This window comes from Dipodomys ordii, unplaced genomic scaffold (genome assembly GCF_000151885.1).
Source record: "Dipodomys ordii isolate 6190 unplaced genomic scaffold, Dord_2.0 Scaffold1, whole genome shotgun sequence".
Lineage (NCBI taxonomy): Eukaryota > Metazoa > Chordata > Mammalia > Rodentia > Heteromyidae > Dipodomys > Dipodomys ordii.
This window is the reverse complement of record NW_012267217.1, coordinates 67,350,197-67,371,509: the sequence shown is the minus strand read 5'-3', so window position 1 is coordinate 67,371,509 and position 21,313 is coordinate 67,350,197. Positions and strand designations below refer to the sequence as shown.

The following is a 21,313-nucleotide window of genomic DNA, read 5'->3' as shown; positions in this document are numbered from 1 at the left end:
GAAGAAGAAGAAGAAGAAGAAGAAGAAGAAGAAGAAGAAGAAGAAGAAGAAGAAGAAGAAGAAGAAGAAGAAGGAAGAAGAAGAACAAAGAAGGAGAAGGAGAAGGAGAAGAAGAAGAATATACAAGGAGCTCAGAAAAATTCAACAATAAAGGACCAAATAGTTCAACTAAAAAATGGACAAATATATTGTCTGAAGTTTTCCAAAGAGTATATACAAATGTCTAATAGATTCATAAAGAAAAGCTCAATATCCTTAGCCATAAAGGAAATGTAAGTGAAAAACACACTAAGACTCCATCTCACCTAAGAGTGGCAGCCATCAAGAAAACAAGTGACTACAAATACTAGAATATGGGGAAAAGGGGTCCCTCTTACACTGTTGGTGGAAATGTAAACTAATAGAGCCTCTGTAAAAGTCAGTATGGAGATTCCTCAAAATACTAAAAGTAGATCTTCTCTATGACTTCACCATCCCACTGTTGAGCATCTATCTGAAAAAGTGTACAAGACCCAATGTACAAGACCCAAGAGCCAAACAATGGAATCAGCCAGGATGCCCAAAAATAGATGAAGGGATAAAGAAGACACAATATGTATACACCATGGAATATCACAAAGCCATATGGAAAAATGAAATCATGTCATTTGAAAAAAGTGGATGGGGACTAGGAAGGTGGCTTAGTATCTTGCATGCATGAAACCCTGGGTTCAATTCCTCAGTACCACATAAACAGAAAAAGCCTGAGTAGTGCTGTGACTTAAGTGGTAGAATGCTAGCCTTGAGCTGAAGAGCTCAAGGACAGTGCCCAGGCCCTGAGGTTCAAGCCCCAGGACTGTTAAAAAATTTTTTTAAGAGAAAGAAATGCTAGAAGCTGACAGGGATACATCATATAATGTGTGGAAATTCATAATAAAACTACCTTGTGCTACTAATGTATGCTAATTTTTAAAAATTGAAGCAAGTTGCTGGTGGCTACACCTGTAATCCTAGCTATGCAGGAGGCTGAGATCTGAGGATCAAGGTTTGAAACCAGCCCAAATCTTAATCTAAGACTAAGATATAAGAATCTCCAATTAACCATCAAAAGGTATGTTCAAAATGCAGGTATGGCACAAATGGTAGAGTACCAGTCATGAGCTTAAAAAAAAAAAAAGCCAAGCAAGAGCATGAGAATCTCAGTTCACCTCACCCCAGTTAGAATGGCTATAATCAAGAACTCTAATAACAACAGATGCTAGAGGGGATGTGGCCAGAAGGGAACCCTACTGCATTGATGGTAGGAGTGTAAACTTGTTCAACCACTTTGAAAAGTAGTATGGAAGTTCCTCAAAAGACTCCACATAGAGCTCCCCTATGACTCAGCAACCCAGTTTTGAGCATTTACCCAAATGACCACAAACAAGACCATACTAAAGCTACCAGCACAACTGTTTATTGCAGCATTATTTATCATAGCTAAGATATGGAACCAACCCAGATGCCCCTCAGTCGATGAATGGATCAAGAAAATGAAGTATATATACACAACGGAATTCTATGCCTCCATCAGAAAGAATGACATTGCCCCATGTTAGGAAATGGAAAGACTTGGAAAAAATTATATTAAGTGAAGTAAGTTATTTGCAATAACTAGTGTATGTTTGGGACAAGCAGAAAAGGTCAGATAAGATGTTAAGCGAAATGAACCCCAAGATAGGGACACAAGTGGTTTTTTTCTTTCTTGCTATAGTTTCTAACATATTTATAAGGTACCATGTGATTTTTTTGTTGCTTTCTATGTCCTTCCCCCACAGTATAACCCCTGTCTTCACTGTATTTGATGTTGGTATAATTTGGGGAGGGGAAGGGAAAAAAACAAATTGTTTAAACAGGGATATAGGTTGACCCATTGCAATAATGAGATGTACAAGATGCTATGTTGAAAACCGAACTTTACAATTTAAGAGTGGGGGACAAGGGAAGAATGTAGTTGAGGAGGTGGGAGGGAAGGGATGGTAGGAGAAAAACAAAGGAGGAGGCCACAATGCTTGATAAGAAATGTACTCATTATCTTGCTCATGTAACTGTAACCCCTCTGTACAGTATTTTCACAATAAAAAAAACTTATTAAAAAAATGCAGGTATGGCTCAAATGGTAGAGTGCCAGTCATGAGCTAAAAAAAAAAAAGAAGCCAAGCAAGAGCATAAGACCTTGAATTCAAATCCCAGTACTAACACTCAAAAAATAATTAAACATAAAAAATACTGTTTTATGCAAACAGGCACAAGAACAACAGTTTGGACTAATAAAAGGACCATTCAAGGGGAAAATACACCTGGGGAAGAGAATGGACCTCAGGAATCCTGTCCTAGACAGACAAGAGAAGCTGCCATCTGATCAAAGTCCTTGCTAGCTCTGGGTCCAATGCCCTCCTCCAGCCCAGTGAAGACTGCAGTTTACCCCAATACTATAACATGAATGTAGCCCAGTAAGGCCAAGTATGTCTGACCCATGGCCAAAACCTAGCACACAAACATACATATGCAGTTACACAAGGACTCACCATGTTTCTCATTGTCCTCTAGTTCCATTGCTGACCCCTGAGCAGGAAAGAAAGGAAGAAAAAATGATTCAGGGTTGCCCTATTCTCAAAACTGTGCTTCTCTGGATCTCAAAAAAATTAACAGGATGGAGGAAGGGCAAGGGGGAGATGCTGGAGGGGTGACTATGCTTAAGATGCAATATACACATAAATGGACATGTTAAATTGAAATCCCTTTGTACAACTATTTAAAGATGACTAAAGAAAAAAAAGGCAAGCAATGATGGCTCAAGTCTATAATTCTAGCTACTCAGGAGGTTGAAATTTGAGAATCACAATGTGAAGCCAGCCCAGGCAGGCAAATCCATGAGACTCTGATTTCCAATTAGCCAGCAAAAGGCTAGAGGCATGGCTCAAATGTTAACAGTCATGAGCAAACAATCATGAGCAAACAAGAGAGAGCAAGATCCAGAATTCACACGCGTGCACATACACACGCGCGCGCACGCATGCATACACACACACACACACACACACACACACACCTATAAATGAATAAATAATTAAAGGGCAGTAGGCACTAGTAGCTCACATCTGTAATTCTATCTACTAGGGAAGCTGAGATTGTGAGAATCAAAGTTCTAGACCAGTCTGAGCAGAAAAATTCATGAAACCCTTCTCAATCGAACTGAATGTTAACTAGTGCTGCTCAGGAGGCTGAGATCTGAGGATCATGGTTCAAAGCCAGCCCAGGCAGAAAGCCCTTGAGACTCTTATCTCTGGTTAACCAACAAAAAAAGCCTGACATAGAGCTGTGGCTCAAGTAGTAGAGAGCTAGCCTTGAGCAAAAACGTCCAGGGACAGTACCCAGGCCCTGAGTTCAAGTCCCAGGACTGGCACAAAAAAAAAAAAACCTGGATGCCAGTAGGGCATAACTCTCATCCTAGCAACAATGAGAAGCCTAAAATAGGTAGACCAGCTGCTCACTCAGGTAGGAAGCAAGACTGAATCTCATAAATAAACAGTATAAATAGAGGCTGAAGGCGTTGCTTAGAGGTACTCTGCACACCTAGCAAGTAAGTTCAACAACAACAACAACAACAACAAATTAAAGGAGGTAGAGGTCAGGCTCCAGTGGCACATGCTTATAATCCTACCAAACTGCAATTGTCAAAATCAAGGGCAGCTTAGGCAAAAAAAAAAGTCCCCAAGCCAGACGCTAATGGCTCGAGCCTATAACTCTAGCTACTCAGGAGGCTGAAATCTGAGGATCACAGTTCAAAGCCAGCCCCAGCAGGAAAGCCTGTGAGACTCTTCAATGAACCACCAGAAAACCAGAAATGGCGCAGTGGCTCAAGTGGTAGAGTGCTTGCCTCAAGCTGAACACAGGCACAGCACCCAGGCACAGAGTTCAAGCCCCACAACTGACCAAAAAAAAAATAACCAGTGCAGAACAGGGCCAGAGGTGTGGTTCAGTTGTAGAGCACCTATCTAGCAAGTATGAGGTTCTGAGTTGAAAGAGTACCATCAAAAAAGGAAAACAATATATAAAGAAGGTAGAAAACAAGCTGCAACATTAGGAAAAGTGTATCTATGTAATCTAAAAGCTGGAGTCCTAATGTTGCTTAAACATAATTACTAAAAACAACACCTTCTGGTAAACTTACCATTTCAATTTCTGACATTTCTGAGAGCTGAGGGGCAGCTTCTACCACAAACTGCTCATCATCTTCATTGTCAGAATTCTGTGAGTCTATTATCACATTTGAGACGGTTTTGCCACTCCCTGACCTGAATTAGAGAAAAGTAGATTACACTTAAAGTACTGTATCAGCCAAAGGTTTCCATCAACCAGCAGTAGATGAACACCAGCAGTTATCTGAGAGGAATTTAATCACTTGCAGACAGATGCCAAGGTAGAGAAACCGCTGGAGGACAGTGCTGGGTGGGGAAGGGGATCTCCAGACCCGGTAGGTGGGGTCTGCCCTCCACCATCCTCCATTGCCCAGGACTCCTGGCCACGCCCAGCCTCCCTCTCCCCAGACTTCACTGTGCCCTCTGTTACACAAAGACCAGTTCTTCACTTGCAACCCTCTATCTGAAGGGCCCTGTTCTCCTAAGTGACAAACCTCAGACCAGGAGTGGCAAAGAAGACTCTGTAGGCCAAGGTACTAAGGTTGCCCAGACTTTGACTCTCTACAGAGCACCCTCTCCATGCCCCTCAGTCACCTCCCAAGCCTGCTGTGGCCTAATGTCTCTGTCCAACACTCTGGTGTGTGCCTCCCTCTACTTGGGTCCTGCTATCACTCTGGGCAAGCCAACAACCTAGAGTTTGGCCCAGCTACTGTTCTCCTCATCCTTACTGATGACTGCTTCGATCCAAGGGCTCTCTAGTACCTTGGCACTCTCTCACCCAACATCCCAGCTACACATCAGATTCCCTCTGCCGAAGCACTTATAGTAGTACTACCTGGGCCTTGGCCTAAGCCCACAACCAAGCAGTCTTCAAGACACTTTTCCCGCCTGCCTTCATCTGCAACTTAATGTGATCATACCATAGGCAATCTCCTTAATTCCTATGCCCCACTGTTACCCTGTAGCAATTGTATACCTGAATACACAAACACAGACACACATACATAATATACATGTACATGCACATGTATACCCACACTATGCCTGTGATTCTTTTGCAGCAAAACTCCTGGAAAAGCGCAGGTCTGTGCTTAATATCTCCGATTCCTGCTTCTTGAAACCCATTCTGATCCAGCCTAACCGCTGTCTCTGCTCATGATTTTAAGACCATTTAGTTTTGTTCGGTTTTGTTTAGCTAGTTCTTGATCTCAGGGTCTTATGTTCTCAGTTGGCTTTTTTCCTCTAGGCTAGCAATTTACCATTTGAGCCACAGCTCCACTTCCAGCCTTTTGAGATTAGAGTCTTACAGAGTTTCCTGGCTGGGCTGGCTTCAAACTGAGGTCCTCAGATCTCAGCCTCCTGAGTAGCTATGTGAGCTGCCAGCATCCAGCTGAACCATTTGTTTTTAAATTTTTGTGCAAATAAGCCATTAACCTTCCCCCTCCCCCTTTTCCCTCATTGTTTTGATACTTACAAAGCCTTCTACCTAGGGATCTGAGAAAAATAGCCCATCATTTCTGAAGTCCCACCCCTCCTCCTTCCCTCACACCCCCTTCCATTCATCTGGAGTGTATGCAGTTATATGGTTTAGGGCTGAGCTTTCCCAGAATTTCCTGCCACCCTTAGTTTGTTTGTTTGTTTTTTGGTCAGGTGTGGGGCTTGGACTCTGGGCTCTGTCTCTCAGCTCTTCAGCTCAAAGCGAGCACTCTACCACTTGAGCCATAGTGCCACTTCCGGCTTTTTCCGGCTTATGTGGTGCTGAGGAATTGAACCCAGGGCCTCATGCATGCAAGGCAAGCGCTCTACCACTGAGCCACCTTCCCACCCTCTCTTAGTACAAGCCCACGCCTGCATGTTCAGAAGAGCACTTGTGGCCCATACGACTAGCCTCACCTGTCTGCTGGCAGTGTCTCCATGCTCTCCTGTCGTTTGACCCTGGGCGGTGCAGGCCGTGCACTCCCAGGCCGAGGTATTCTTCTAGACCCAAGTGTTAGAAAAGCAAAAAAGACATGTAAGAAACACATTTTGAAGTGAACAAGAGAAAACCAAGGTCAACATTAGTGCTAAGTTCCACGACACCACCAACATACTAGACACACTCAGCAGAGTAGTGAGACAGTTACCTCAAAGTGGCATACCTCAACCATTTCTAGGCATTTCCCTAAACTTCTACAATATTTGGTATGCAGTACATTACTAACTTTTGCTTTCTTTGTACAAATATTTTTCTAAACCAGCACAAGCACTAAGCACACAGCAAAAGGGTTGAGAAGAGGTGCCACAGCACCTCCCTGGACATGGCCACTGGGCCAAGCCTTGGGTAAAAAAGCACTTACCTGACATTGGAGGAAAGCTCACTGGGGATTTCAGCAGTCTCTGACACCTCTGACTTCTCTTGTAAAGCAGGTCCAGCTTCTCCATCTAAACATGTGACAATCCAATCAGTAATTCACAATGAAACACAAACTGATGGATTTAATTCTATAATTCAAATGTAAATATCCATTAATTCAAATGTAAATATTTGAAAAGAACAAATGACTTCAAATATAAATGAGTTATATTTTTGTCCATTTTGATTCTAATAAAACAAAGATGTCTGATATCTAAATAGGGTGAAGATTTGAGGAATGGGTGTATTCAAACCCTATGGATGAAAGAATAATCAACTCTGCAATTTAACTTAAAAAATACAACCTAAGAACTAGGCATATGTGGGCTGGGAAGGTTGGCTCAGTGGTAGAGCACTTGCCTTGCATGCCTGATAAGAAAAAAGAAAAAAGTCAGAAGTGGCTCAAGTGGTAGAGCGCTAGCCTTGAGCTGAAGAGCTGAGGGACAGTGCCCAGGCCCAGAGTTCAGAACCTACGACCAGACCCCCCCCCCAAAAAAAAAGAAATAGGCATATATAATTACACATCAGCCAGGAGGGTACCAAATTATGGACTGGTCAGTCACATGTTAGACTCAATTCTAAAACAGTTAACCTTCTAATAGGTAACTTATACAGTAGAGTAACAACCCATGGGGTACTGGGAAGATGTTCACTTATGCCACAAGTAGTAGAATTGCCAAGCATTTTTTATATCTACATTTTGAAAATTTTCTGCTCAGATATGTACTACACCATCCTCACACCCCCACCCCATACTAGTATGAGGGTTTCAATTCAAAGCCTTGAGCTCTTGTTTGGCTTTCTAATGGCTGGCACTCTACCTCTTGAACAACCATGGTACCACATCGTTGTTTTTTTTTTTTTTTTTTTTATAATCTGAAAGGTTTTTGTTGTTGTTGTTTCATTTGGTAAAAAGATTTAACTTACAAGTTAGAAACCCAAACTATTAAAAAGAATTAAGTTTTGTTCACTAAAGTAAAAGTGCTAGGCACTGTGGCTCATGTCTATTCAGCTATGTGGATAGCAGCTGAGGCAAAACATGAGCCAGGCATGGTGGCACAGGTCTCTAATTTGCCACAGGGAGGCCATTAGGTAAGAGGATGACAGTCTGTGATCCACCCTGTGCCAAGCATGAGATCCTACCTGGAAAACAGCTGAAGCAAAAAAGGACTTGAAATGTGACTCAACTGGCAAAGACTTTGCCCTAGCTCAAACCCCGGTACTACCAAAAATGACAATAAAGTAGGAGTAATTCAGAAAGTAATAAATCAGAACTTAAACACTGGAAATAAACTTATACACTGGGGAAAAAAAGTCCTGAAATACTGTCTTTTCATGATTAAAATATGCTAACATTATGCATAGTACCCCTACAGGATTGCAATTTAAAACATTTCAATTGACTCTTAAATTCACATGGCACATTTCCTTAAAATACTTTCACTGGTGCAAATGTAAAGGAAGCACAGAACTGAGAGCTGTCTTGACACCTGCGCAGCCTGCAACTTCTCCAAATACTGCAGAGCCATCCTCACCTGCATCGCTGGTGGAGTCACCTAAAGAAAGAGGACATCAGAAGTTAGCTTTGGGTCCGTACACTGTGAGCAGCAGTAGAGAAAAGCACACCACGAATGGCACAGTACGGACTAGGAAATAAGGCTGCCCCACAGGGCCTTTTTCCAAGTATTCCACTGCTGTTCTGACATTTTCAGCTATGAATAATACTCACATAAAAACTGGAAGCCAGATCATGGAGATAAGTACAGAGATAAATTGCACCGTTAGGGGCTAGTATGAAGGCTGAGACAGGGAGCACAAATTCCAAGCCACTTGCAAGATGTGGTGAAGAAGCTCAGCCCATCCTGTGGAACAAGTCTCCCCCAGGCTCCACAGCCCCTTTGTACCTCCACCCAGGTCATCCATGGGGGGAGGGAAGTACTCAAAGCCAGCCTAAGGTGCAAAATATTTGTGTCACACTCTGAAAATACAGGAACACATTTGCAAAAGACCTGCACTACATGGATGGCTGTGAGGGTGAGGACACAGGAGAAGGGGACAAGTATGTGCATTCATGTGTGCCTACCTCCAGACAGGGACAGTCTCCTGGCACACCACAGGAACCAAAGGGGACGAGCACTTCCACAGCCATGGGAGGCCTCCTGTGAGTGCTATGGGAGAAACCCTGTCTCTACAGCCCTAGGAGACCCCAGCGGTCACATCCCAGACACAGCGGAGGCAGCAGCAAGGAGGGACCTGCAGATCACGGCTCCAGGCAGAGGACAGCATGAAGGTGAGCATCAGTGATGCTGGAAGAGCCGCTTCAAGGACGTCAGGATGGTGCTGAGGGCATCAGGGGTGTCGGGGCTCTGCTCAACCTGGGGACAGGGCTGCCAAAGGCAAAGGCCAGGCAATGTGGTGTGACCTGGAGTCTGAGCCTTTTGCAGAGACAGCACAGAGTCCTATGAGATAGGGGGACAATGTCTTGGGGTTGCTGGGTCTGGATTCACAAGGCATTTGGAAAGGTTACTGAGGCAGGGTAATTAAGTCACAAGGTAATTCCAGACAGTAAGTGAACATATGACCTGTCCATATTGTAGAGACAGTACCTCAACCAATGGACACTTCCAGTCCCTATCACCAGAGATACAGAGGCCTTCTCCATATAGTGCAGCCTACCTAGGCTGCTAAGACATCCTTCCCAGCTCCCTCCTACTATTCTCTGGTCCCACTGTGCCAGACGTTGGCCCAGAGAGCTCACCTGCACCTGGCTCCTGTACCCTGGCACATGAGACAGCTCTTCATCCACATGCCCACAGGTACCAGCCTCCCACTGCTCTCAAAGGCTGAATGCTCTCACACATGGCCACACAAGGTCTGCCAGCCCCTCCCCACGTGCCCTGCCACGCTCTCAATGCTTCCATCGTGCCCAGCCATCACCTGAGCTCCACTATGCACTTCCTGCTGCCTGGCAGACTCCTCAGCCACCACCCCTGCTCCCGGTCAGCCAAGACCCAACACCCCTGCTCCTCTCCCTCCCTCCAGCACCTCATGTTAAGCAGTCTCTTTATTCCATGTGTATGTATCAGTTCAGCCTGTGTGCTAACATTGGGAAGCAGCAGATGTCCTCTCTGCTCCCTGATGCACTCCCTCTGGGGCCGACACACAACAGCCTCTGTTAAATACCTTCTGTGTGAATAGACAAACATTCACCTCACCTGGCCATGCCCCACAACTCCCCAGACCCATCAACGCATACTGTGAGTGTGCCAAGGTTTTGAGAAACAGGCTCTTGTATTTTATAGCTCTTTCTAAGCTGATAACACTGCTAAGACAGGACTGCACTTGAGACCTGGGGGAACATAGTAACTGGGTGGATGGCGGCAGTGACTACACTCATGTACTTCCAAAGCCAGCCTGCAGAAATCCCCAGCCACCCCAAAAACCTGTTTCAGAGTGATGTCTCCTGTGCTGCCTACTAACACCGTGGGGTATGTGCAAAGGGAGCGCGGTTTACTTGCCACACCCAGCTCCAGGAGGAGGTGGCACACTCCCGAAGGGAGAGTAGGTGCCAGCCAGCCTACTCAGCAGCCCTCACACAGGTGCTCCATCTGCTCCCACAGGTGTGCAGGGCCATTCTTACCTGTCTGCTTTACTGCTGGGGCTGCCTCACTGCTCTCACGCCACCGACTGGTTGAATTATCATCTGAAATACTAGTCCAGTTAGTATTAGCTACTGATACAGTTTAAAACTGGCTCTAAAGCTGCACACTGAAGGGGGAAGGGGTGACAAATGACCTGGCTAATGAAGAGCACACTTATTCATTCACATTCTCCCACACAGAAAGTATATACAGGGCTGACAAAGACAGCCTAGGAAAATGTGTTTCCAGAATGTACCTCTCTTGTATGATTCTGGAACTGGGCACATAGAGAGGCACCAGTCTGTAAGCAGTCCAACTCAGCTGGGTACTTCCCTGGCCAAGGCAGACTGCCCACCTTCCACTTCTAGACCTTCCTCGACACAGCAGCCTCCACTGCTGCTCCCTCCTCAGCCACGCCTGGGAGTTAAGCTGACACAGGTAGCTGGCCATTGCAGGAAAGGTGGAAGAAAAGGAAATATTTTTTTCACAGTCGCCATCCTGACATACTGAGAGGTTGATTACTGAGTTGGTGAAATATCAATGCCTGAGAAGTCACATATTTTCCCTATTAAAAGCAGAAATGAGTTCTGAAACCCAGAACTCATTGTTGAGTATGAGTTTTGGCACATGTAAGAATGAATATGATTGGAGCTGGGAAGGCGGCTCAGTGGTAGAGTGCTTGCCTCGCATGCATGAGGCCCTAGGTTCGATTCCTTAGTACCACATAAGCAGAAAAAGCCAGAAGTGGCACTGTGGCTCAAGTGGTAGAGCGCTAGCCTTGAGCTGAAGAGCTGAGGGACAGCGCCCAGGCCCAGAGTTCAGGCCCCACAACCGACCCCCAAAAAAAACAATGAATATGATTCCTACAATAGTCTGAAGTAATGGGGGTATACTGATACTCATTGCAGGTTGGTTCTGAAAATAAAGTTGATATAAAACCTAAAAAATAAAAAATAAAGCAAAAGAAGCCAACACCACCTCACGAATCTCCAATTAACCAAAAAAAAAAAACAAAACTGGAAAGTGGAGGTGGATCAAGTGATAGAGTATCAGCCATAAGTAAAAAAAGCTAAGCAAAAATGCAAGGACCAGTGTTCAAGCCCCAGTACTAGCACTAACAGAAAAAAAAAATGGAGCCATCACCCAAGAACACACCATTCTTTTGGAGAGAAAATAAGAGAGGAAAATACTCCCTTTCCTGAAGCCAAAATCAGTCATTAGCCATCCATAACTCATTTATACATATGACACACTTTCATAAGGAAAAAATTTCAATCTATAAAGTAGACTTAACAGTCTAAGTGTCTATAACATTTTATAGAGCCTGACAAGAAAATGAACATGAACTATTAAGACATAAAAGCAAACATAGGCTTAAAAATTATATATTACTAATTATAGAAGAGCTCTAATAATTTTATCATTTTTGATTCAACAGTATCAAATATTTTCTATATGTAAAACAGCATCACACTAAATACATACAAGTTCTATTATTTTCTGTCCATAGTCTGAGACTAATAATATTTTGGTTCTTTTTTTTTTTGGCAATGCTGGGATTCAACCCAGGGTAACATTCTATCATTGAGCTACCATTCCTAATCTAGATACTTTGCATCATCTTTTCTTTCCAAAGTTTTACAAGCATTCATAAGTAAGCCTTACTAAACCTCAAGTTCACACAAACTGAAAGAACACAAGAGCAGATTATATATTCTCAATAATACTCCAGTCAAGTCTCAGTGACAAAGAAGATTAACCAGCCACAGCTTTAAAAAAGTAAACAACGAGCTTATTAAAAAATAAAATAAAATTTCTATTACCTAGCAACTGATGCAATGGGACAATAATCTATTCAGGAAATAATAAAGATAAAAAAGTGTCACTCAAGTGGTAGGGTCTTCCTTGCAAGTGCAAGGCCCCGAGTTCAAATCCAAGTATCACCAATTTTAAAAGGGCCAGCCTTCTAAGTTCAGGCTCTGAATCTAAGCAATACCTGTGCCGCAGCTCACCCTGTTGCACAGAGCTAATGTAAACTCAAGCGTGCATGGCTTCAAGGGTGATGCCACCTCAGTTACTACTGCTGAAGTCCACAGTCAGCAACACTCATAATGTCATTGCCAGTACTCTGACATTCTCCGAGGGGTCTGTGCAAACTTTAGCTGTGCTTAGTTTCTGTTCAGTCTGATCAAAAAGGGTCAGGGGAGATGGTCCAAGTTGTACATGTATGCTGGCTAGCAGAAAGCCAAGTTCAAGCCAAAAAAAAAAAAATCTGATGAAATAACATACTTTAAAAAATTGAAAACAGTTTTGGAACAGTTAGAACAAAAAAAATAGGTTTTTAATACTAGAAAACAATAATCTATTCAGTAAGTTAAGAACCTTGTGGCTGCATAAAAAATGCCTATTTAATTGTATTTTTATTTATTTTTTTTGTTGGTTATGGGGCTTGAAGGGGCTGGGCACTGTCCCTCAGCTCTTCAGCTCAAGGCAAGCACTCTACCACTTGAGCCACAGCACCACTTCTGGTTTTCTGGTGGTTTATTGGAGAGAAGCATCTCATGGACCTTCCTGCCCTGGCTGGCTTTGAACAGCAATCCTCAGAGCTCAGCCTCCTTAGTAACTAGGATTACAGGCATGAGCCACCTGCGCCCAGCTCTCATTGTATTTTTTGGGCCACATGTTGAGATATTTATGAACTGTCAGGATGTTTTGGACATACTTTGAAATAATATGTAAGAATTCATAGCTAAGGTGAATATAGCAAAATCTTGGAACTAATTGATCAAGGTGTTAACTATCAGCATTCTTTCTACTTTTCTACATTTTTTATAATAAAAAAGGAAATAAAGGAAACAAAATAAAGATAACAGCATAATATTCCAGAAAACTTGGAATTGTCAAACAACCTCAAAGGACAAGGCACATGGCCCAGCTTATATACCCAAAAAGCCGGAAGAAACCTCTTATGATCTGAAAAAGACACAGATCAATTCACTTCAGTCCACCCACAAAGCAAGACAGTAACAACAAAACCCACAAGGTCCTTTGTGAGGACCCAAAAGCAGCACTAGGTGGTCCAAGCAGTGAGCACAGAGCTTGGAGGGACTGGTCAGTGGGAACAGTAACTGTGCTCTGAAAACACGGGCTGGGCACAGTGGTGCACACCTATAAACCCAAGCACTCAGGAGGCCTTAAGACTCAAAAGTTTTAAAAATTAAACAGGTTTCCCACTGAAGCACTAGGAATAAAAGGTAACTGTAAGGAAAGGATCATTCAGCAGACCAGAGGGCAGTAGCTTCAGAAGTTACACTGGACACAAGAAGCTGAGGAACTCTAGCAACTGCTCGTGATTCTCAATTCCAAAAGTAAAGTGACCAAGCTTAGAGACATCTGTGATGGATGTCAGGGCCCAGGTGCACAGCGGAAGGTCAAGGCAAGTGTAGCAGCAGAACCCAAGGGGAGAAAGGTTGGCAGGGAGAGAGACACATGCCCTGGGGCCCCTCCAGAGCCCAGCCTCTGCTCTGCAATGCTCCGGCCACTGTTCCTGAACCCCCACCACTACCCTAGGGCAACAAGTGAGCCAGTGACTCCTTCTGCCTCACCAGGTAACATCAAGTCTCATTCTAGTCTACAAGACACTCAATGTGTGCAGTGCAAGTTCCCCAATAGTAAGCCTGTACATTATTTCCACATCTCTACACAGAGCTTACTCGATGCCTAAGGAATATTTCCAGTTTATTTGAAATTCATGGGCCCATCTCACATTAGGCTTTGACTCACCTCAATCTGGGGCTGTCAAACTGAAGTAATGTGTCCTGACCAGAGCACACTTGGGTTCTGCTTCTGCGTGGTATTTCTGTATCATGAGCAATGAGGACCATCACAGCTCAAGGAATGCTGCTCAGGGAACGTACCCATGCACTTCTCAAGGCCAGGTGTGAGAGTGGAGAAGTGAGGGTCAGAGTTGACCTCCTGTATGGGCTGCAGAAAGCAGCTCCCGCCTGAGCTTGTACCACTTACTCTCCTCTCTGGACCAATTCTCTGCTATAGGAGCCTGCAGATGAGAAATGCTCTCCCTAAATAAACACACTGCCACAGATGGGGTTGAACTGGAACGCGCATACCTATGATGGCCGAGTTCTCATCAGTGAGAAATCATCCTGCTCTGGGTGGTCATCTATGCCTTGGTTTCCTGACTGCTGATGACCAGTAAAACCATATGCAGCTGCCTATGGGGAATAAAACCACCCTGGTGGCTTTCCCTTGCTCCTGTTGCATCCATGGGGAAGGAGCACAGCACACACCCCTCTTAGAGATGCCAGGGCTACTGCGACCCTGTGGCTCAGAGACATTCTTGTCAGCATTCTAGCTACAACTTCAAAAAATTTTTTTAAAAATCAGATAAATACCAGGCAGATAAATACCTTCTCCTAGAGCCAAAATTGACACTATTTTCTTCCTGCGTATAGCCTATGAATTCTACTTCTGAAGAACCTGAAGCCACAGACAACTGGACTGACCGACATTTAATGAAGGATCACCCATGTGTGCACCAACTTACATTGCCAGCATATGTCTAAATGGGTAAGGAACAGGTCATGTCTTCAAGGTGTCAAAGCACGCTTCACAGTAAGAGCCTTACTGTCAGGTCTTAATGGAACAAAGTAGAGAAGTCTTAATAGAAATGATGTATAAACTGCACACGTTATTCCTTTATGTAATCACATCACTTTATAAAATTCTAACAAAGCAAAATTAAGAAAGCATCTTGGGGCTGGAGGTGTGCCTCAAGTGGCATAGCATCTGTCTAGCAAGTGAAAGCCAAGTTCAAACCCCAGTACTGCCAAAAAAAAAAAAAAGAAAACGAAAAAGGACACAGCTAGACTTATACTTACACTTACTTACACTTATACATACAGTGTACATTTTATATTGTATATACTAAAACACATCTTTATCATATATAGCATGTATCTTATACCTAAAAAGTAAATGTAAAAAGCTGAATTAATAATATTGTCACTTAGCAACTAAAGTCAAATGAAATGCCAGGTCACATCTAATTTTCAGCACACTGTGAAAAAACTTGACAAAGTGGTCAGACTAAGAAATAATTTCTAACTATACTGGGTTGTAAACACTTCATACCAAAATAGAGGAATTTAAACTAAAGAACTCATTTTTCTTACCCATTTCTGAAGCTGTAGTTTCCTGATCTGGTTCATTACTAAATCCACACACTGTGGAGTCTAAAATTTTAGCTGAAAGTGGAACTGTGGCTCAAAGTGGTAGAGCACTAGCCTTGAGCAAAAGAGATCAGGACAGCACCCAGGCCCTGAGTTCAAGCCCCATGACTGACAAAACAAAAACAAAAACAATGAAATTTAGCTGAAATATTATCCTCTGTCCCTGACATAAGATGGCTAACAGCAGATTAAAATTCATAAACACTTTTGTTTAGCTGCTTTAGTAGGATTTATAGGGGTCTAACCCTCTGCCCTGTCTACTCTGTCTCAGAAGGCACCTCTCTGAAGACAAAATAGGAAACCCTTGCCCTTTTCCAACACAAGGGTCTTTCTCTTGGCTCTCAAGACATCTACACTCTCAGATCTCCTCCAAAGGAGGCCTTGCTTCCTTTGCCAGATTCTCCCTCTGCCAGCCTGCGTCCTGGCAAGCCTAGAGCTCAGCATCCACTCCAAGCTGTGTGCACCAACACTCAGGTGTGTCTCACCTTTGGTTTTTACGACTCTCCCTGATGGCAGGCCTACATCCACCTCCATGCACACCTCCACTTGGGTGTTGTGCAGACATCTCAGACTGGATGTATCCCAAATAAAGAGTTCCTGGCCCTGGTTCCTAACCCACCAAACAGCTTTTCACAAGTCTTCTGTTTCAGTACGTGGCACTGCCTATGTGCCCAGAACTGCCAAATGTGTCGCCCTTTGAGTCCTCTTCTTTCTAACAAGCAGCACCTAACCCATCATAGTTGTTACCTCTATGGCCGTCTTCCGCTCCATCTGCTCCCCCCGAGTGCCTGTCTGACCACCCTCATCCATCATCCAGGCTCCTCCCTGCTCTCCAACCTGTTTCCACCCTCCAATTTCAGGAGTTCCTTTTAAACCTCAAGTCAAACCTGGTTTCTATCCTACTTCAACCCACCAGGACCTTGAAACACACAGCCAATGAGGTCCAGCACTTCTAGGCCCAGCTGACAGGTCCTTGTCCCCTTCTACCCTAGCCTGATACACAGGCAGTCAAGCCTGTCTTCCAGCTCAGGATCCTTGGACACCTACATGTCTTCCTCCTCCCCAGTCAGCTCTCAGAAGCTCAGCGAGGCCCTCCATGCTTATTTATGCCCCTCCATCCCTACTTCTCTTGATTCCATTTTCCTTCAAAATAACCATCATCACCTTGCATGCACTTTTGCACCTGTGTTCTTTTTATAATTATAAATGTCTGTACACTAAAGAAAGGAAGGCTCTAGTGAACAATCGCAGTCCACAGCTGACTTGCTGGAACAACCTCAGCTAGCTGAGGGCAGCCCTGCACTCTGTCCAGCAGGATCCACATTCCTCTGCCTCCTCCTCTCTGGCGGAGGGGTCAGGCACTCAGGGCAGTCACGCAGGGCAGGGTCTCTGTGGTCACCTCACACAGCCCATGTGCAGTGACACCATACAAACAGAGGTCAGCAGTGACAATTTCAACTCACAGACATTCACTCACAGCCTCACTACAGCCCACTGAGTCTTACCGAGCTGCATCATAGCACGTTCCTTCTTAGCTTTACGGTAGGAGGAGTTATGTTCTTTTTCAGGGGAAAGGCTATTTTCACTGGTTTTAGTGTCTTTTCTTCCTGACATGAAATTGCACAATGAAAATACGTATTAAACTTACTTTGTAATGTTGGATGGTTATTTTTAAAAATGAATTAAAATGTACTCTATATCTCAGTTCTCAGTTCTGCTGTAATATACTACTTAGGAATGAGTAAAAATGACCACATTCTTATGCAGATGTCTTCTGAGCTCACAGAGATTAAGAATCTACACACAGCTTACATATGGTGCCCTCACAGTCTTGTGGATGCAAAGCTTACTCTTGAAAGGAATACACAAGTTCATGTCTTGAGAACCTCTAGGTGCATGGTAGAATGCTGAGACATGCCAGCTTGGCTGGAAAGGGCCTGGGGAAGGTCAGTGCCTGGCCAGTAAGCAGGAAGATAAGTCCATTATGCTGCTGACTAAAGGTAAGGAAGCTCACTAACACAAAGCGTACAAGTCCCTGTGAGAAAAACTTGGTAACAATCCCATGGCACCAGTTCTGTAGAACATGGAGGAAGTGTCCGGAGTGGTTAGAAAGGAGATGAAATCTACTGAGAAACTCTGAGCAGCAGTGGGAGAACTACTAGACTAACTGAGAAATGAAGGCTGGATTTAGTATACTATCAAAAATCAGCACTTATCTCCATCCAATAAGTATCATTACAAAACAGAAGATCCCACTGTCAGAGCAATCAGCCATCACTCTGACTGACACACCAGCACATGCACACATGTCTCTTCAGAAGAAAAGATGCTCGATCAACTTGAAACTAGAGGTGTCCGATCCTCCTAAACTAAGGAAAGCATAGCTGTAACACAAATCAGCTAAGTTCTGAGAAGTTTGACATAGTCTTAAAATGGATCCAGAAGGGCTGGGAAGGTGGCTCAGTGGTAGAGCACTTGCCTTGTATGCATGAGGACCTGGGTTCGATTCCTCATCACTACATAACAGAAAAAGCTGGAAGTGGTGTTGTGGCTCAAGTGGTAGAGTGCTCACCTTGAGCTGAAGAGCTGAGGAAGAACAAAGGCCCAGAGATCAGGCCTCACAACCCACACACACACACACACACACACACACACACACACAAATGTATCCAGAAGAACAAAAGAAAAAATATGAAACAGCTTAAAACTCTTTTGTAAAGAATAATGAGAGTAGCTGGGCACTGGTGGCACATGCCTGTAATCCTAGTTACTCAGGAGGCTGAGATCAAAGCCAGTCCAGACAGCAAAGTCCATGAGACCCTTATCTCCAAGAAACCACCAGAAAACCGGAAATGGAGTGATGGTTCAAGTGGTAGAGTGCTAGCCTTGAGCTGAAGAGCTCAGGCACAGTGCCCAGGCCCAGAGTGCAAGCCCCATGACCAATTAAAAAAAGAAAAAAGAGCTGGGCACCAGTGGCTCATGCCAATAATCCTAGCTACTCAGGAGGCTGAGATCTGAGGATCACCGTTCAAAGCCAGCCCAGGCAGGAAAAGTCCATCAGACTCTTAACTCCAATCAACACTAGAAAACCACAAGTGGCTCTGTGGCTCAAGCAGTAGAGTGCTCACTTTGAGCTGAAGAGCACAGGGACAGCACCCAAGCCCAGAGTTCAAGCCCCACAACTGACAAAAAAATAATAATAATGAGAGCTAATTAGCAGTAAAACAGAAAACAGTGGAGATTGAAAAAAAAAAAAAGTAAGAAAAAAGAAAAGTCCAGACCTCAGTACACAAAGCACTGCAGAGTACAAGGGAAAGAAGGGAAAGGTAAGATTAACTAGCACATGCCTCTAAAACTGCCACTGAATTATTATGAAAATATAAACAACTTCAGAGCCTTTCCTTACAGCATGAATTAAAATAGGAGACTGACTGAAAAGATTAAATATGTACATAAACATGACTGGTAAAACATACATCTTCATATCTTCTGCCTGTCTGCTCTTTTTGTTTAGGATGTAATAGGATGAAATCTACCCACCAATGTAACAGATAAAGACCCATGAAAACAAGGCTAGCAATTATTTCTTCAAAGTGAAAATTCCATAATGTCTTTTAGGTTTCTAAACAAGTTTCTAGTAAAGGAGGCTACTCTATCCTTTGTGTGGTATGCTATGATGTGGTGTGAGCGTGCAGGTGTGTGGTAAACCACAAGTCATCATGTCCACACAGTCTGCTAGCCCCAGCCACGGCAGTCCTGTTCCCGCCTCAGAAGCTCTCCATAAACAAGCAGCTTTGCAGTACCTTCCACAGCATTTTTGGGTCGCCGTTTTGCGTTTTTTGACAACTTCCCTGTACTGGTGGAAATTTCAACCTTAAAGAAAAAAGAATGAAAGGGAGTTAAGTGGTTCGCACCGTGATAGCATCAGCAGGTTTCTCTCTCAAACTTCACTTGAGGAAACAAGTACTCAAACAATGCAGCACCCCTAAATAGGAAAGGAGAGCCATATAACACTGTAACTAAGCCATCAAGTCCTTACAGAGAAGGACATCAACACTCTTTCACCTAAATTTACATGCTTTTGTATAGCCTCAGGTGGGGCAGCAATCCACTGAGCCTGTACGCAGAGATACTGCTGGGTCATCTGGTACATGACAAGACAGACACAGATGCTTCTCATAGGCTTAAAGCTGCCCAACCATTTGCCTGTATTGATAATGTTGTATAGACCACTAATGATATCATAAATATCCAAATGGCTCTCGGCAGATGTACAGATAAAGACTCAGTCTCTGCTGCCATCCACAGTTGTGGCCTGATGAGACACATCTGGAGAACTGTGCTGCAACACCCTCAGTGTACTTAAACACACAAAGGTGTGCCATTAGGTGACACGATCTTAGAGACTACATACCAGTGTGGATGCAGTCCATCTATTACCAAAACATTGTTATGTGGTGCATGACTGCTCTTAATTACTGAAATGCATTTGTATACATCTCTGAAACCTTACACCACATTTCAACAAAATACAAGTCAGGGAACACAGGACAGCCCTATCTGCTGTCTCCTCCTGTTGGCACAGCTCCAGTCTCAATGATTCTCCCCCTGAGCAGCCACAGTGGACCTCAACAGGTCCCAGCCCTACCCGTGTCCTTCATCGCCTCTGTGAGAACACTTCAAAATGGATGATGGAAGCTGGCTTCAACTCTTCAGTAGCACTAGATGACTCAAGATGAGTCAAAGACCCGCAAGATGACGTACCAGAGATACTAGGCCATGATTGTACCTCACCATAGGAGAGAATTGCAGAATCCCAAATTCATCAAGCAGAACTTACAAGGGGTCCTTCCAGTTGGCCTCTCTTTCTTGTCAGCATAGTGTCTTGATCCTTCCCAGAGTCATCCTCAGCGCCACCCCTACCTCTCTCCTATCTCTTGATTATACACCATATGTGTATGCTTGTGTGTACATGTATGTTGGTCCTGGGGCTTGAACTCGGGGCCTGGGTGCTGTCCCTGAGCTTCTATATTCAAGGCTAGTGCTCTGCCACTCGGACCACAGCTCCAATTCTAGGTGCTTTGGTGGTTAATTGGAAGTAAGAGCCCTGCCTGGGCTGACGTCAAACCTTGATCCTCAGATCTAAGTCTCCTGAGTAGCTAAGGTTACAAGCACGAGCAACTGGAACTGGCATACAAGCCACTATCTTGACAGTAAAATAAAGATGGGGCTGCTCTGTGTAAGCTCAAACGAGTCTCTTCCTAGACCTAGCAGACCAGAAGAAGACAAAGCTTCTGTAATTCTACTAGAGCGTGCATCCTTGAAACTTCTTTAAAGCTTACCTCTATTTCTGCTTTGCAGTCTTTTAAAGAAGCATCTGACAACTTTTTAGACACCTCTGCTGACGTTGTTGACTAGAAAAAGAAAAACATTTCTTTAAACTTTATTATTCTAATCAGTAAAATCTTTGAAGTAACACTAATTACCAAACAAGATAATCCTCTACATAAACACCAGTTACTGCTACAGATCTCATTCGTTGCTACTACTCTGCTCAAGGTGGGAGGTTAATGGACCAGAGGTAATGACCTGAGTGCAGGTCTGCCCTACATGGGTCACCCTCCCAAGTCCCATTATCATCAGCTGTGGCCCTGAGAGAGACTGTCAGGAGGTGGTTAGGCCCCCAGACATCTCAGCCAGCTCCTAGGCTCCAGCCATCACACCGTAACCCTCTGATTTCTCAATAAGTTTCACTTTTCTTCACCAACACACCCACAAGGTGGCTGGAGATCTCACCCTTGTTTTTTTGTTTGTTTTTTGCCAGTCCTGGGGCTTGACCTCAGGGCCTGAGCACTGTCCCTGAGTGTCTTT

At 44.0% G+C, this 21,313-nt stretch overlaps 1 protein-coding gene across 6 annotated transcripts in view; it reads right to left on the bottom strand.

Moving 5' to 3' along the window:
- Positions 1-21,313, bottom strand: part of Traf3ip1 (TNF receptor-associated factor 3 interacting protein 1) — a 58,156-nt gene that overhangs the window by 26,136 nt on the left and 10,707 nt on the right. Inside the window, exons 6-13 of one of the 6 annotated variants that reach the window (XM_013010771.1) lie at positions 20,785-20,856; positions 19,246-19,315; positions 16,948-17,049; positions 8,088-8,108; positions 6,497-6,581; positions 6,054-6,137; positions 4,193-4,316; positions 2,547-2,583 (exon numbers count right to left, since the gene is read on the bottom strand). In XM_013010771.1, the coding sequence (XP_012866225.1) occupies positions 2,547-2,583; positions 4,193-4,316; positions 6,054-6,137; positions 6,497-6,581; positions 8,088-8,108; positions 16,948-17,049; positions 19,246-19,315; positions 20,785-20,856 (595 nt within the window). Of the gene's footprint in view, positions 1-2,546; positions 2,584-4,192; positions 4,317-6,053; positions 6,138-6,496; positions 6,582-8,024; positions 8,109-10,192; positions 10,256-16,947; positions 17,050-19,245; positions 19,316-20,784; positions 20,857-21,313 lie in introns of all 6 variants that reach the window. The other 5 variants (XM_013010754.1, XM_013010763.1, XM_013010780.1 and 2 more) reach the window with 5 other exon arrangements.